The sequence below is a fragment of the Eretmochelys imbricata genome, chromosome 18 (assembly GCF_965152235.1).
Source record: "Eretmochelys imbricata isolate rEreImb1 chromosome 18, rEreImb1.hap1, whole genome shotgun sequence".
Taxonomy (NCBI): Eukaryota; Metazoa; Chordata; order Testudines; family Cheloniidae; genus Eretmochelys; species Eretmochelys imbricata.
In genome coordinates, this window is record NC_135589.1 from 15,317,315 (window position 1) to 15,334,620 (window position 17,306).

General features: G+C 56.2%; 1 protein-coding gene across 1 annotated transcript in view; it reads left to right on the forward strand.

Moving 5' to 3' along the window:
- The window catches only part of AGRN (agrin), a 221,439-nt gene that overhangs the window by 185,362 nt on the left and 18,771 nt on the right, over window positions 1–17,306 (forward strand). The window contains exons 16-30 of the mRNA XM_077837287.1: window positions 1,164–1,307; window positions 1,511–1,635; window positions 2,013–2,118; window positions 3,613–3,996; window positions 4,800–4,934; window positions 6,428–6,555; window positions 9,201–9,315; window positions 9,643–9,762; window positions 11,146–11,493; window positions 12,944–13,136; window positions 14,173–14,388; window positions 14,745–14,974; window positions 15,497–15,631; window positions 15,776–15,872; window positions 16,409–16,573. Coding sequence (XP_077693413.1) covers window positions 1,164–1,307; window positions 1,511–1,635; window positions 2,013–2,118; window positions 3,613–3,996; window positions 4,800–4,934; window positions 6,428–6,555; window positions 9,201–9,315; window positions 9,643–9,762; window positions 11,146–11,493; window positions 12,944–13,136; window positions 14,173–14,388; window positions 14,745–14,974; window positions 15,497–15,631; window positions 15,776–15,872; window positions 16,409–16,573 — 2,641 coding nt within the window. The remainder of the gene's footprint in view (window positions 1–1,163; window positions 1,308–1,510; window positions 1,636–2,012; window positions 2,119–3,612; window positions 3,997–4,799; window positions 4,935–6,427; window positions 6,556–9,200; window positions 9,316–9,642; window positions 9,763–11,145; window positions 11,494–12,943; window positions 13,137–14,172; window positions 14,389–14,744; window positions 14,975–15,496; window positions 15,632–15,775; window positions 15,873–16,408; window positions 16,574–17,306) is intronic.

Genomic DNA, 17,306 nt, shown 5'->3' on the forward strand with positions numbered 1-17,306 from the left:
TTGCAGTTAAGGTAAACGGAATTTCCAAAATGACCTTAGTGTTAAAGAGAATGAGGCTCCATGAATCTAACGGTAGGAACAGGAGACTTGGGATCCAGTACGCCTGGGTTCTATTCCTCCTTTGGGAAGTACAGTGTAGGGATTAGAGAGTAGTACGGGAATCAGGACTCCTGGATTCTTTTCCTGATTCTGCCCCTAGCGAAAGGGAGACTGAATTAGTCCGAACAAAATGTCCTTGGCAGAACTCAAGGATTGTGAGGAGATCATGCCTGGTAAATGGGAGAAGTGTGAGACTGGAAAGCAATGGACCCAAATTGGCGTGCAGGGAATTAAGCCGAAGTGGTGTACGAAATAATGAGAGGAAGGGGTGTTCCACCCATCACTCCCCTTTGGGGATCCCCAAAAGGGACTTTGGAGGGAAACTTTGTCCTTCCCCACTGAATTTCTTTTCTTTCCTCTCCCTCTCCTTTTTCCTTCTGGCTAATCAGAGTCTGGCTTAGCCAGCCAAGGCTGCCAGTTTTGCATCACTACTTTAAAACTGTGACCAGGGAGGCAGCTAAAGGCAATGCCCTCAACAGCCCAGTGCTGGTACAAGTTTGCCAGGTGTCCAAGGGACAGTGTGTGCTGTGCCCGGGTTTTTCCGGCAGTTAGATTGCAGGGGAGCCAGAGGCAGAAGCTGCATTTCTCATCTTTGCTGTTCTCTTTTCTCCCCTTTGAAGTGGGTTTGCCTTGGTTTGTCTTCAAGACACAGGATCAGACTTTAACAACAGCAGCAGCAGTTCCAGCCTATTTAAACTAACTTCTTCCCTTTTCCTCAGAAAGGACAGTTATTCCTGTCTTTAATACCATCGAAAAGACTGTCAAATGGCGGGTGGGAGGCGGGGTGTTCCCTCTAAAAACTCTCTCCGGCTAAAAGGGAAGGGAATAAGGGACAATCTTAAAATGCAAGCCTTATTTAACACTGTACATTTCAAAGGCTTTAATTGTTGACTCTGGGGCCGTTTATTCTATTGAAATTAATGCAACAGGGGGGTAGGGAAGTTGAATTCATTGGCATGCGCAGGTGCTCAGCTCTTCTGGTGGAAGGCACCAAAAAGGGGAAGGCTCGCGTTCTAAAACGTGGCAATGTTTGTTCCTTTCCTCCCTGCTGCCTCCTTGCCAAGCTTGTAACTGTGACCCGGTGGGCTCGGTGCGTGACGACTGTGAACAGATGACTGGACTGTGCTCTTGCAAGACTGGCATCACCGGCATGAAATGCAACCAGTGCCCCAATGGAAGCAAGCTGGGGATGACTGGCTGCGAGAAAGGTGAGGCGAGGAAGCCACTTAGCCAGTGGCTGTTTTTCCTTTCTGAAGAAATCTTGGGTCAGTTGTGATGTACTGGCTAACGGGTACGTGGCTACCACTGCATTCTGCTGATGTGTTTTGTTTTGCATCCACGACTGGAGTAGAGGGACACCTCATATGTGTATCACCCGCATGTGCGTCTTTTTCCTTCCTCTCACCCTCAGATCCCTCTGCGCCAAAGTCCTGCCGCGAGATGAGCTGCGAGTTCGGGGCGTCATGCGTGGAGGTCAGTGGCTTTGCCCACTGCGAGTGCCCGTCCCCGCTGTGCGTGGAGGCCAACATGACCAAGGTAAAAGGAGGAGGCAGCCCGGCTTCGCTCAGCGTGCAAAGAGAGATGATATGTTGCCAGGTGTCAAAGGAGGGATTTTTCAGATAGCCTCACAGGGTGCCTCTGGGCTCCTCCTTTTGGGATTTGTCCCCTACGGTCTCCTCCCAGCAGTGAGACACAAACAGGAGTCTCCCTGGCCTTTAACCGTTCATTGACCATTTAAAGAGGGAGGTTTATTTTGCACGGGGGGGGGCCTGCGTCATGGGTGGTGGGGGGAGGAGAAACCCATGTCTCAGGTGGGCTCTGTTTTACGGAGGGGATGATGAGAGGAGCTGGCAATCTCTCCAGCTGCCTCTCCAATCTCTCCAGCTGCCCCCACTCTCCCTTGCCCTTCCCAGGTCTGTGGCTCTGACGGTGTGACCTATGGTGACCAGTGCCAGCTGAAGACCATTGCATGCCGGCAGGGGCAGGTCATCAAGGTGAAGCATGTTGGGCAGTGCCATGGTGAGTCTCTCCCCTATCTACCACTCCGGACAGGCACATATGGGCAGTGCTTAGCCCACTCCTCTCGGCATGACTAAGCACCTAGACAATAATAAGGTGATAAGTACCGTTCAGCATGAATTTGCCAAGAACAAATCATGTCAAAACAGCCTAGTATCCTTCTACGACAAGATAAAAAGCCTTGTGGGTAAGGGGGAAGTGGTAGTTGTGATACATTAGTAAGGCTTTTGATACTGCCTCACATGGCCTTCTCATAAGCAAACTAGGGAAATATAGCCTAGACAAACCTACTATAAGGTGGATGCACAACTAGTAGGAAAAGCGTACTCAGAGAGTAGTTATCAATGGTTCACAGTCAAGCTGGAAGGGCATATTGAGTGGTGCCCCGTAGGGATTTGTCATGAGTCCAGTTCTATTCAATATCTTCATAAATGATTTGGGTAATGGTATAGAGAGTACACTGACAAAGCTTGCCAACGATACCAAGTTGGGAGGGGTTGCAAGTGCTTTGGAGGACAGGATTAGAATTCAAAATGATCTTGACAAACTGGAGAAATGGTCTGAAGTAAATAGGATGAAATTCAATAAGGATAAATGCAACGTACTACACTTTGGAAGGAATAGTCAATTCTACAAATACAAACTGGGGAATGCCTGCTTAGGGAGGAGTACCGCGGAAAAGGATCTGGGGCTTATAGCGGTTCACCAACTAAATATGAGTCAATGTGATGCAGTTGCAAAAAAAAAAAAAAGCAAACATCATTCTGGGATGTATTAGCAAGAGAATTGTAAGCAAGACATGAGAAGTAATTTTTCCACTCTACTCAGCACTGATAAGGCCTCAACTGGAGTATTGTGTCCAGTTCTGGGCACCAGGCTTCGGGGAAGATGTGAACAAATTAGAGAAAGTCCAGAGGAGAGCAAGAAAGGTGATTAAAGGTCTAAAAACATGACCTATGAGGAAAGATTGAAAATCTGGGATTGTTTAGTCTAGGGAAGAGAAGACTGAGCGGGGACCTGATGATAGTCTTCAAGTACGTAAAAGGTTGTTACAAAGAGGAGGGCGATAAATCGTTCTCCTTATCCACTGAGAACAGGACAAGAAGCAGTGGGCTTAAATTGCAGCAAGGGAGATTTAGGTTAGACATTAGGAAGACTTCCCAACTGTCAGGGTAGTTAAGCGCTGGAACAAATTGCCCAGAGAGGTTGTGGAATCTCCATCATGGGAGGTTTGTAAGAGCAGGTTAGACAAACAGCAGTCAGGGATGGGCTAGGTAATACTTAGTCCTGCCTCAGTGCAGGGACTGGACTAAATGACCTGTTGAGGTCCCTTCCAGTCCTACGTTTCTGTGATTTTATTATGCCGCTGGGCACGATCTCTGACTGCCTCCCTCTGTCCCTCCCCCATAGACCCAGCCCTGCCTCCCAGAGGATGGGATCCATGGCTCCTGTCCAGTCCGTCCCTCTAACCGCCTCCTCTTGCTGCTCCTTCAGAATCCATCACCCACGTGAGTCACACCGTGCAGCCCAAGCCATTGCCCACGCTGCCCCTGGACAAGCTCCTCCACCCCCCACCTCTAAGGCTTACCACCCAGGCCCCTGACCCCACGGAGACAGCCACGAGTTCCCTGCTGTTTGAAGCCAGGCCCATTCCTAGAAGCCAGCCTGCCACGGTACGGTTGACCACTGCCCGGCCAGCTACCACCACCTGGACTACCCAGGGGATCCGCAGGACCACCATCCGCCCCCTCTCCACCGCTCCTGTGGTCCTGGCCACCCCCCAACCCGCGTACTCAGAGTCTGGCAGCGCAGAAGGCAGCGGTGACCCAGAACTGGGCATCAGTGGGGACCAGGAAGCCAGCGGGGCTGGCTCTGCCGGTAAGTGTCCTCTGCTCCGGTTCAATCGTGTTGCCGTCGTGTGGTCTCCGAGCCCCTGCTCCCGCCACTTCTGCTTCCTCCTTAGCAGCTGTTCTGGCTGGCGGGCCCTGCGTGGAGCTGGTGCTGCCCAAACGATCACAGTGCCAGGGCGCGGTGATAGCATCACCACGCAGCTCCCAGCCCAGACCTCCTTAAAGGCTGGTTGCAACATCTGCCTGGGAGCTGCGAAGCCAGGGTGAGACAGGAGGTGGGTGCTGGCGAAAGATGTTGCCTAGGTGGCCTTGGGGTAGGGGAGGGAGGATCTCCTTCAGCACAAGTAGGAGGCCTCTGGTCCCCAGTGCCGCACCGACAACCTGCCTCCTTGCTCACCTGCAGCAGGGGCCGCCTTGTGGTGGGAGATGTTAGTCCAGTCTCCGTGGCCCGTTCAGCCCGGGGCTTCTCAGCACACCAAGGGGGCTTTAGTAGTGAGGAGGGCTATCTGCTAACACCTGGAGGGTCACCTGCCCGTCCATCTCCCACAGGCCACCAGGCTGAGCGCAGCGACTGCTGACTGGGTCTGATGGGGCCTCTTGCCGGGGCTGTGACAGGAACTGAGGGTGAGGGGGGTCCCGCCTCTTGCCAGGGCTGTGACAGGGCCGGAGGGGGGAAGGGAGTCCCACCTCTCACCGGGGCTGGAAGGGGTCCCACCTCTCACCGGGGCTGTGCCAGGGCCGGAGGAGCGTCCCACCTCGTGATGGGGTTGGAGGGGGTCCTGCCTCTCGCCAGGGCTGTAACATGCCCATGTGGCCCCTAATGCCATGCAGGGGAAGAGGAGCCAGAGGAGAGCCAAGTGACATCCACCCCCGCCATTGAAAGAGCAACGTGTTATAACTCCCCTCTGGGATGCTGCTCGGATGGCAAGACGGCAGCTGTTGATGCAGAAGGAAGCAACTGCCCGGGTGAGTGTCTGCCCCACGAGTCGGGGGGTGGGCGACAGAAAATCTCTTGAGCTCCACCTTGGTGGTAAGGGATTGAAAGCTACTGTCCCCTCTAGACTAGAGCACAGTCCCGCTACACGGAGCGACGGCTGGTGCGGGGAGCTGCTGCCCGCTTGTTTGGCAGGGGGTCTGGCTCCCAGATCTTCACTGGCAGCCTGTTGGCTGGAGTTGTAGGTGCTCGTTTTGATCTACGTAGGCCCACATGGCCTGGGACTATCGTACGTGAAATAGCCTGGTCTAGTGACCTCCCTGGCCCGTGTCTTTGCCCAGGTTTTGAGGCGTGATGGGGTGATTAGAGCTGGTCCTGGTGGTAGCGAGGAGAGAAGGGGTGCTGCCTGGGTTTCCGTTTCATCTCTGGCTAACGACCTTCTGGTTTCCGGCGAGCAGCCGGTGGCTCAGTGTCTCTACCATGGCCGTGTGGGGTTACGGCCAAGGCTCCTGGGAGCTTCTCTTTCCTTCGTGTTCTGCCCCCCGGCAGTCTGTGCGGCTCCTGTCTCGCTGAGTGAGAGACTCTGAGAGTTTCCTGCTGAACTCGTCCTGCGTCCGGAAGGCATGAGAACTGGGGCACTCAGTGCGGTTTGCGCATCTCCGGAGCCCCAAGCACATGCTCCTGATACGGGCCCTTGTCGTCCTGCTCCCGAGCCTAGCAAACCAGTTCCCCGCCCCAGGCACGTTCCAGGTGGGTTTCTCCCAAGGTTCTGCTTGGTGTGGGCACCCCCCCACCCCCGACACTCCCTGCGGTGGGGTTTCCAGTGGGATGCCCCCTTCTCTTTGCATACAGTACCCCCACCCCCATAAGGGGGTGCAATCCCTCCATGTACTAACGCCAGTGCCAGGAGGGTTGCTTCCTGCAGCTCCCTGTGCACCCCCATGGGGCTCTCTGGGGGCGGGGGAGTCCCCCTTTGCAGGGCTCCTTGCTGTTTCCGTCCCCTTCCTCTGATTTCTGGGTGGCTCGGTGGAAACCCTGCAGGAAGCGTCAGACTACAGATCCCCAGAACCTACAAACAGGCTCCCCGGTTCCCTCCCCCAGCCAGGGAATTCTCCTTGCCAGGGGACCTGGTTACCTATGGACTCCCTCAGCTGCCTCTTTGTGTTGCATGCACATATCTGATCCTGCCTTATTGATTGTGTCCTGCTCTGGCTAACGTCTTTCTCTTGTTACCCAGCCGGTCCAGGGGGGCTGCTATCCGGGCCAGAGTTCAGAGGAAACCGTATGGTAAAAGCTGCCATCTCTAGCCTGGTTTTTGCCATCTGACCCACCTGCTCCAGCAACCTCAGATACTAATCCTCCATAGCCATCAAAACTAACCCAAGCCCTGGCACTACCCACACACTACCATCCACCCCCGCCAGGGACTGAACGCTCCGCTCAGCTGTTTGCTGCCAACCCCCTTCCAGCTAGCCAGCTAAACAAGTCTGTCTTGTTTCTTTTTGATTGCCCCACCTTCCCATAGCCACCAAAGTCTTCCAGGGAGTCCTCATCTTGGAGGAGGTGGAGGGCCAGGAGCTGTTCTACACGCCTGAGATGGCTGACCCCAAATCAGAGCTCTTTGGGGAAACGGCCAGGAGCATCGAGAGCGCGGTGAGTTGGTTGCCCTGGGAGCGTTGGCCCTGCATTTGGCGAAAGGGAGGAACTATCCTCCTTGGCTCAGAGTGTGACGGTTAGGTATCCTTCATTAAGCTGCTCTACGAGGGTAAATGTAACAGCCTTGTGTAGCACGTGGGGAATAGAACTCGTGACTTTTGGCTCCAAGAACACACGCCTCTGACACGGGAGCTAACAGAGAATCTCTCTTAACTGCTGCAAGCAACGCGGCTCATCTGTCTCTATGGACTGGCCTTGAGTGGGCCCGGGGATCTCACACACGCTGAGTGAATATGTGTCCGACGCACCCCTTCAGCATTGCCGGGTGTCTACAAGGTACCTGACTGTGGCAATGACAGTGTTCCAATGGCAACCCTTCTCTGCCCACTCCCTCCACGTGAGGCAAAGCGGCTAATGGGGAGACCTGGCACTGGAATGTGTCCAGAGCGCATTCACTGGGATGTACTTTCCTAGCGTTAATACAGTGGGGGAGAGCTTTCTGGTGGATGGGAGAACTGGTCTGAGACCTGGCTAATATTCCTGGCTGTGCCAGTGAAGCCCCATGTGCCCTTGGGTAAGACACACTCCCCTATGCACACACTCCTCTGTGCTTCAGTGTTACTATCTATAAAATGGGAACAATAAGAACTTGCCGCCTATGTCAAGTTCTTTGAGATCCTCGGATAAAGTTTGCTCTGTGTTGTTATAATTAGAGATAGGCTTAAACCCCAACGTTGGAAGCAAACTTTGAAAACCCCCAAGCTCAAGAGCTTCCATGGATCGGAAGCGTGAGGCTGCTTGGCTAAGGGGTGTTGCTTTGGGCCTCTCAGTTGCTATAAGTGTATGTGTGTTAATGAAAGACGCCCTAGAAAAGCGGCTGTCCCAGCCCTGTGTCTCTGCTCCATGCTTAGCTCCACCAGACTCTCCCAGACACCTCGGGAAGTCGCGCTTGTAAATCCAGTTCCCTGCTTTTTCAAGACTTGTAAAGGTCAAACGCTGCAAGCGCACTGCTCCCTCTGCCTTTGCCAGCTCTCAGGCGAGCGCTTGGCCCCATAGATGTGCTAGGCAGCGGGTGAGACAGAGGAGCAGTATCGTGCTGCAGACTGCTGTGTGGCACAGCAAATGCACAGCATCCATATGAATGGAACCAACGTAGTTAGCATTCAGACGCTGTTCCGGGTGGTACTTAGGAATTTGGCAAGTGCTTGGTACAATTACATAAGTAGACGTGCACTTGGCATATGGGTTCATGCAGCTACATGTAACAGTATTTTGCATTGCGATAGAGGCTTCCATCTGGGGATCTCAAAATACCTTAATCCTCGCCACCTCTCAGGGGGTAGATTTCATCACCCCCATTTTACAGATGGGGAAACCGAGGCACAGAATGGGTAGGTGTCATTTGTCGCATAGTATGTTTGTGGCTGAGCCAAGACTAAAACCCGGTCCTGTGCATCAGTCATCCTTCATTCCCTTAGCAACTGGCGTGTTTGCGTGACTATTGGTATGCCCCTTTAACACATGGAGATATTAGGACCTATCTGGGGTGGGGGGCGGGGAGAAGAGGAAATTCCCTAGCGTAGAGAACCCCATGGACACCCTTTCCTTTAGGACACACTTGTGTCCTTGCCCTCTGGCTGAAGTGAAAGAGTGCGGGGCTTGGATCCAGCCGGGGTGAGGGACAGATGGAAGCCTGTGTTAAGGCATTGAGCTGGGACTCGGAGCTATTCCCAGTGCTGCCACAAACTCCCCGGGTGACCCTGTGCGAGATGCTCCAACTCTCAAGGACAGACTTTCAGAGGTATTTAGGTGCCTAAAGATGTAGCTAGGGGTTCAGTGGGGTGTGGGAGTTGAGCACCGAACTGGCTTAGGTGCTTTTAAAAATGCTGGTAGGTGCCAATCTGCGTCTTTCGGCGCCTAAATACCTTAGTAAATCTGGCTTTCCTGTCTCCGTTCCCCACCTGTGAAGTGGGCATACAGATATTCCCTGTTCCCCACCCTTATCTGTCTTCTGTTTACCGTCCATGGTGAGCTCGTCAGGGTGGGACTCTCTCTCTCCCCAAATGTCTGCACAGTGCCCGGCATGGGAGGGGAGGTGTCGGGGGGATCTCGGACAGGGGTCTGTGTCACACCCAGCACAACAGGGGCCTGATCTCAGTCAGTCAGGTCTGCTCAATGCCTTGCAAAATGGAGTCCCAATCTTGGTCAGGGGTCTGCACATTGCCCAGCACAATGTTGGTGGCCTGATCTCAGTCAGGGGGCTCTGCTTGGTGTCTGGCATAATGTGGGGCAGGAGGGGGTGGAAGGGGCTGATCTTGATCAGGGGTCTGTGCAGCACCTGGCACAATGGAGGAGGGGGTGCGAGTTCATTTGTGGGGGGGGGGGGGGGTGTCTGCGCAGAGCCTGGCACAAGGAGGGGCCCCCCCGATCTCAGTTAGGGCCAGCACGCTAGTATAATCCTGCTGCTCCTATTCATAGTAAGCAGAGGCTCAGATATGGAACCCAGAAGGTGGGGAGGTGGGAACAGGGACTGCTGGGCTTGGGTAGGCCAGGCTCCTGAGGCCGAAAGGAGGCGTGGGCACCCTAAGTCCATGCCCCAGTCCGACTCCCTTGCTTTATGTTTCTCCCCCTTGGCCAACCAGCTGGACGAGCTTTTCCGGAACTCCGATGTGAAGAGGGATTTCAAGAGCATCCGGGTGCGAGACCTGGGCCAGAGCAGCACGGTCCGTGTCATTGTGGAGTCCCACTTTGACCCAGGTGAGAGCCACCCTCTCGGATCTCTGCCGATACTCCCTGGCGGTGCGGGGCGAGAGAGCCTGGGGCGGGGAGGGCTGGAGCGGCCACAAACCCAAGGAAATCTCACGAGCTAGGCAGGAAAGGGCCTCGTTAAAACCACCGAACGCCTAGTCTTTTGTTCAGCAAATGCAGCAGGCGCGCCGGGGGAGGGCTGTGGGGCTGCGGCGGGGAAGGGAAGGGAATGAAAAGCATCGGATGCTTCAAGGGGATGGCATGAAAGGGAAGGCCGGCGAGAGCTACCCTGTCCTCACTCTGTGCCTTTCCCTTCTTCCTCCTGGGTGCGAGCAGCCACCTCCTACACAGCAGCTGATGTGCAGAGGGCCCTGCTGAAGCAGATCAAGGCCTCCAAGAGGAGGCCCATCCTCGTGAAGAAGCCTCAGCAGGAACACATCAAATTCATGGACTTTGGTGAGCGCTTTGCGCCCTCGGTCTGCCTGTGTCACTTGCTCTCTCTTGTCCTCCTTGCTTCTGTCCTCGGCTGGTCCTTTTCCTCTTTGGCTGGAGCCCATCCAATGCACCTTGTCCTCCGGAGGACGTTTCGTCCGCAGAGACCGGAACGCTCGGTTTTGCCAGGGTGGTGCTGGTCTCCGGGACACGCTGGGGGCTGCATTTTGTGCAGCTTGGCTCCTTGGGAACCGCTGGACTCCCTTAGCCCAAAAAATCACATCCGGACCCCAGTTCACTGTCAGGTCAGATCCTTGGCCGACGTGAATCTGGGCAGCTCCCTTGAGGGTTGATTTATACCAGCTGGGGGTCTGGCCCTTGTCTCCATTTTTTCTCCTACTGCCTGTGTACGGAACAGAAACCCCCACACTGTAATCTGCTCTCCCACACCACCCCCTGCAACCCCCAGCAATCGTCTTGCCCCCTGCACCCCCATGAGGTCGGATGCCATGTGATGCTGCAGCACAAGGGCTCAGGTCACAGGGCTTGAGTGCCCACAAAATCGTCAAACGCCCCACCGCTATGGTAACCGCGAGGCCGGGGGAGACAGCCGGGCAGCCCCATGGGCCTGAACAATCGATTTCCTATTGACCTGCCGGAGAATAGCGAAGCACAAGCCAGTATTGATGTCAGGGGCAGTTCAGTTTGATTAGAGAGCATATTTAGTGTAATTAGCACTGACGCACATCAGTGACAGCCACTCTGCAAACACCCCAGATAGGCTAGAGAGCTGCTAAAGCCACTCACCTGCCAGCTCATGGAGCGAGTCTCCTGATCCCCAAGGAAGGGCTGCTAGTCGGAGGGGAAAGCGATGGGGAGAGAGGGGGCAATGGGGCGGCTGAGCCCTTTTTCTCCAGCCTTTCAATGCGGTGGAGTAGACGGTTCTTCGGCCGTCATCCCTTGCAGTGGTTCATCCAGGCCCAATGGAGGGCAGAGGATGCTACTTCCTGAATGAACCAACCCTTGTAAAGGGGTGGGAAGGATCGGGATCAAGGCTCAGCCCCACAGCAGCCCTGAAAAACTATTAATCTCATGTTACAGGTGGGGAAACTGAGGCACGGGTAGGCAAATTGTCTAGCCTGAGTTCATTGTCAGAGCTAGGAATAGAACCCAGGAGTCCTGAGCGAGCTTCACACACTCTAATCCCTAGACAGCACTTCCAGAGGTAGGAGTAGAACCCAGGAGTCCCGACTCCTAGGCACCTTGCCGCTCTGATGAAACTTTCCTCACTCTGAAAGCTGGAAATTAAACCCAGGAATCCGGCTCCCAGCCCCCTACCTTCCCTGGGGATGCCAGCTGGGTGCCAGGTTCCTCCTGAGGACCAATCCCCCCCTTGCTGTGTTTCAGACTGGATTCCCAGGCTCTTCACCACCACCACCACCACCACAACTGCCACCACCATGGCTCCTATCACCACCCGGAGGTTTACTGCCCCCACCGCTGCCCACGTCCTGCCCCCGGAGGCCATGGAGAGGCCCAGCACCAAGATGGCAGGGCCCGCCACCACCAGGAGACCCACCACCACTGTGCCGGCCACCACCCGGAGGAAGCCCACGCGCCAGCCCCTCGCCACCAAGAAGCCGGCCCGGCCCTGTGACTCCCACCCCTGCCTGCATGGCGGCACCTGCGAGGATGACGGGAAGGAGTTTACCTGCAGCTGCCCGGCAGGGAAAGGGGGAGCGGTCTGCGAGAAATGTAGGTGGCTCCCTGTCTGTGGGGAGCAGTGAATGAATGCCAGGGGGCCTGATTGTGAGGTGCTACGCCCCAGGAGCTCCCCCCGTGACTCCAGCTGGAGATGGAGGGTCGGGGGGCAGACACAGCCCCATGGTTCCCAGTGAATAACAGTGATCCGGATTCTAGACGACCTCTCGAGGTCCCTTCCAGTCCTACACTTCTGCGATTCTGTGAATTGGCCGCTCATTGTCTTTACAAATCAGGCCCAAATTCAAAACCATCTTTTCTCTCCCTCTGCCCCTACAGCGGCACTGCAGGCTGGAGGAGGCTAGAAATGCCACACTGGAACAGGCCAGTGGTCCCTTTAGGCCCAGGTCTTGCTTCTGTTCAAAACGGGCATGACACCCCCATGTAAGGCACCCCTTAGAAATACGACAGCCTTAGTGAGGCAAAGCGTCCGACAGTAAATTCTTCCTGACCCTAGTCAGTGATGCACTAGTGCCCTGCCACATGAGGATTGTGAGCTCTGGGCGGGTCATACCAACTAGTGCAACATGCTGTTCTCAGCCTCAGAGGCCAATGAATGCTGGGTGCGGTCTAGCACAGTGACAGCTCAAAGTGTTCTCTTGTATCACAGTGGATGCACCTGGGGGGGTTCAGGAACTATCCCCCAGCCCTCTGTGCCGCTCATCAACCTACTCCAAACTGGCTACATCCTGCGACCGAAGCAGTTCCCGTTCGCTGACAGCTCAGAATCGCGAATCAGGGTCGGGCTGGGGTGCAGGATGGGACTGTAAAGTGTTGATTCCTGGAAATTATTGCCCCGAATGTCAAAAGCTGAGGCTTTCAAAGCCGCCTTTGCATGTGGATATCCAGGCCTGTTAATGTTAATGGGAATTGGCCATCCAGATCCCTTTGAAAATCTCAGCTGCACTAAATAAGGACTGGGGTGATAAATATAGCTCTGTCGTGTGGGATTCAGGGAGAAGAGAGAAAAATGATCCAAAGGTTAGAGGGGCTGGGTTATGAGGAACGATGCACACAGCTCGGGGGGACGGGGCACCTGTCTGAGTGTGAGAAAGGCGTATCCGACCTGGAGGGAAGAGAACTGAGGGGCATCCGCATGGGTCTAGCTGGGAGCAAAGGGGTGAAATCGAACAAGAGGAAACATGAGGTAAATATCTGGGGGGTGATGGAACAGTGAGATTTACAAGGCTGTGGAGTCATCGCTCTATGGAAGCCCCATCACTTGGGGGCGTTGAGCACTAGGCTGGTAAATGACCAAGGAGGATGGTGGAGGGGACTGATCCCACAATGACTTGGGGTGGGGCCTAGCATGCCCGTTCCCTCTCTGACCCCTTCCCCGGACGTGCAGAGAGGGTGGTGCTCTCGGACTCACGTCAAGGGTTGTCTCTCTCTCTCTCTCGCTCTCTCCCGCCGCACCCCGTCCTCTCTCCGTCTGTGCTCACAGCCATCAGGTACTTCATCCCTGCCTTCGGCGGGAAGTCCTACCTGGCCTTCAAGATGATGAAGGCCTACCACACGGTGCGCATCGCCATAGAGTTCCGGGCCTCTGAGCTCAGCGGGCTGCTGCTGTACAACGGGCAGAGCCGGGGCAAGGACTTCATCTCCCTGGCGCTGGTCAGCAGCTTCGTGGAGCTCAGGTGGGTGTCCCTAGCCATCCGCCTGGGCCCTCCCCCCTCAGCGGGGAAGGGAGCGGAGCAGCCTGGCTGCGTGAGCAGGGATCCAACTCCCCGGGACGTTCCATGGATCGCTCAGTCATTGAAAGCACAGATTCGTCTGTCTCTTTTTACCACGCAGGCCCCTCTGTCCAGGGTGCCTCCCAGCCAAGCTGTCCTCAGACCGAGCTCTCCGCATAGCCTCGCCAGCTCCCAGCTCTCCAGGTCATCTGACTGCAGCTGGACAGCCTCCTCTTTAAAAGTGCCCAGGTGTCACTGGGGCAGGTGGTGGCTTCTACCCTGGCCCAGCAAGGTTTTGCCTCCTACAGGAACACCCCTTTGGGGGCTGATGGGATGCAAAGCACTGGACAGCTGCAGGAGCAGGGGTTTGTACCCAGCCAGCTCCAGAGTCCGGAGTGGTGGGTGGAAGAATTGGGCATTAGTGATCCAGTTGTTAAGATCAGAAGGACCAAAAAAATAAAAGGGGTCTTGAAGGAAACAAACAGTTCTCCAAAAAAACCCAACCAACCAACCAGGTTTTCAGCAAAACCCAATGAAAACATTTGGTTTTCAAAACCTGAACATTTTTGGGGGGTTGATTTTGGGAGATTGTGCTCTACCCCTTTTTCTAATCCCTGTTTTCTACTGGAAAAGGATGGAGAGAAAGGAGAATCCAGAAATCAAACCCTGTACATGTTGGGGGTTTCAAAAGCCAAAATGGAAATTCTGTTTGAAATGAAACAGTGGCCGGGGGCCCTGCAGATTCAGGGGCGTTCCTCAGGGGAGGCCTATGTAATGAGTCCAATTTGCCTACCCTTAGATTCCAGAGCCTGTCTGGTGTGTACAAAGATCACATCACCCACCACTGAAATGCAGCCACCTCTGTGGTGGAAAGTGGCAGCTGGGATGTGGTTGCAGCATCTAACTGAGAAGCTGTCCCAAGCACCACTTTCCCTGCAGTTCAGACACAGCAATAGCCACGACGCCACCTCAAGCCCACTGCCCCCCTCCTCCATTTCAGGTTCAACACAGGATCTGGTACAGGCATAATCACCAGCAAGGTGCCCGTGGAGCCTGGCAAGTGGCACCAGCTGGTGGTGAACCGGAACCGCCGTAATGGCATGCTGTCGGTGGACGGGGAGCCCCATGTGAACGGAGAGAGCCCCAGTGGTACCGACGGGCTGAACCTTGATACAGATCTGTTCATCGGAGGGGTGCCGGAAGACCAGATGGCTGCGTGAGTAGTGGGTGGACTTAGCTTCCCCTGCAGAACTGCTGCTCCTGGGGTCCTAGCACTCCCTGCTGGTGGCTTCTGGCAGTGCATCCTTAGAGGGAAAAGGTGGGGTTAAGGCCAGCACCTGAATCCTCTTTGGAGCAAAATCTGGGGCGATGTTAGAGGCAGGCGGCTCTCGGAGCTCAGAGGGCTGGGGGGGAGTCCCTTCTCCTGGGCAGAGGGGGGAGCGGGCTTGGAGGGGAGGATCCTGGCCTGGAGTCTGCAAATGAGCCCAGCCAAAGCCAGGCTACTAGGTGCACACGGCCCTTCATGCCCTGGCCCAGCTGTCTCTCCTGAGCGCCGCCCTCCCGTCCCTTCAGGGTGGCAGATCGCACGTCAGCCACCGCCGGCCTGAGGGGCTGCATCCGCCTTCTGGATGTGAACAACCAGCTGTACGACCTGCGGGAGAAGGGCAGCGACGTGCTGTACGGCAGCGCGGTGGGCGAGTGCGGTAACAACCCCTGCCACCCCAACCCCTGCCACCATGGCGCCATCTGCCACGTCAGGGAGGCCGAGATGTTCCATTGCCAGTGTCTCAAAGGCTACACAGGTGAGAAGCTGGGGGAATGACACTGGGAGGCAGGGCTGCCCTGGGGGTGGCCTAAATCATGAGTCCCCTTCGCCCACCTGAAGAGATCCCATGCTTAGGTGATCGTGTCCCCACCTGCCGCTGGAATGCAGCCACCTCTGGGGTGGGACGTGGTGGCTGAGTAGCACTGTGCCGCAACAGTGCCCAATTGGAGGGGAATCCTGAGACCTGGACTCCGGAGTTAATACCCAGCTGCTCTTACAAAAAGATAAATGCTCATAAGTCAAGGCCTCTTGGGTTTTACGTGACCCAAAAGGCAGAACCTCCAGCAGCGTGGCCTGCCCCTAGTGCCAGGCAAGGACATCACTCCATTGCTGACCCAGCCAGTGCAGCCCGCCCCCAGATGGATCAGTCAGAGGTAGGCTATGGGGACCGGAAACATTCCTCCCTGGTACGCACACGTCTGATTGTACGTGAGCCCAGAGCTTCCAGCCTCACCCCGGCCCCAAGACCCCTCCCTGATGTGCTGCTTTTCTCCCCTAGGTCCGACCTGTGCCGATGAGAGGAACCCATGCGACCCCAACCCCTGCCACGTCTCTGCCACCTGCCTGGTGCTGCCTGAGGGAGGCGCCAAGTGCGAGTGCCCCATGGGGCGGGAAGGGGAGTTCTGCGAGGCAGGTGGGCTGCGATGGGCCTGGCAAGTGCGGGGGGGAGGGTCTCTGTGTGCCGGGGGCACTTGCCCCCCCTGGCTGAGGGCTTGGGGGCACAGACCCAAGTGGCTTCTCCTCTTCCCATCTCACCCCTTCTTGTTTTCTGACTCAGTGATGGAGCAGGACCAGACCCGGCCGTTCCTCCCAGAGTTCAATGGCTTCTCCTACCTGGAGCTGAGGGGGCTGCAGACCTTTGTGCGCGAGCTGCAGTAAGTGTGTTTCACGGCTACAGAGAAGCCAGTGTGGAGGGGGAGGGGAAGTGTGAGCAGGAGGTACAGGGCTCCTGGGGTGGCTGGGATAGGAAGGGGGCTGAGGATTGTTCCTGAGAGATGGTGGGGGTTGCTCTCCTCCCTCCCCCAGGCACAGCACCCCCCATGACCCATTCTTCCCACACTGCTAAGTGGGAGGGGGTCCCAGGATGGAAAGGACCCTCGCGCAGATAGCCACAGCATTGCAAGCCGAGCCAATGGGCCCAGGGAGACTTGGCCCTCAAGGGCTCTGTGCCACGCAGGCCAGAGGCCCTCGGGGCTGTGGGAGGAGGAAGCTGGCCCAGCTGCTGGCCCCGTTGTGTGGCTGAACAGAGGGCTGTCAGGCTGGCTCCTCTTCATCGCTCTGGTGGGATGCAGAGACTTTGTGGCTCAGCCCCTTGAGAGGGGACGAAGGGAGAGACGGTGCCTGGCCTCGCGTGGCAATAGCCCTGGGGCGGCTGGTTGGGAGGGCGGCACTCATGCCCTCTCTCCCTCAGGGACGAGGTGTCCATGGAGGTCGTGTTCCTGGCCCGGAACCCCAGCGGCATGATCTTCTACAACGGGCAGAAGACGGACGGCAAAGGGGACTTTATCTCTCTGGCCTTGCACGATGGCTACCTGGAATACAGATACGACCTGGGCAAAGGAGCAGCTGTGCTCAAGTACGTGCCCCATGGCTGCTGGGCTGGGGGGCGCTCACTGGCCCGCTGGCGGTGGGGATCTGTTCTCTAGATCGAAGTGCCCTAGCGCTGGCTTTGAGGCTCCGCTTTGGGCTCTCCGAATGGGTGGGAGGGCCCCCGCTATGGAGGGGGCGTTGCCTCGCCAGAACAGGCCCCTAGCCATGTTAGCTGCTGGTGTGGCACGGAAGGGGACCAAGGAGTGGAAGGAAGGGTGGAGGGGGTTAACTCCAGGACCCCTTGGCTCTGGCCCCTCGCCCATTGGTTTGTGGTGCTCCTCCAAGGAGCCGGGGGAGTGGGAGTGAAAACAGCCAGGCAGCGCTCCCCTTAGCAGGCACCGGGGCCAGACCCACCACAGGTGATGAGTGGAATGTGGGGCAGATCTGCAGTAGCCCTAGCTTTAAGCAGCTAGCATGGCCCCTAAGCAAAACCCCAGTGGGGCCGTTGGATCTAGCAGCCAAAATGAACAGGGCTTACTTTAATCGGGTAACCATGCCGCAGTTCATCTCTGGTTCAGCTGATTCTGAACCTGATTCCCAGGCCCTACAGCAATCGTGTCCCAGCACCTGGAGAGGAGTCTTGTTTGTCCTGGTGATACATGATGCGGCCCTTTCACCAGAGAGCGGTTACTACTTCTGTACAATGTGCCCCTGCTGTCAGACTCCTTCGCCAGCTTCTGGGAGGGGTTGGGGTTCTCCCCCGCCCCAAGGCAGCTGTG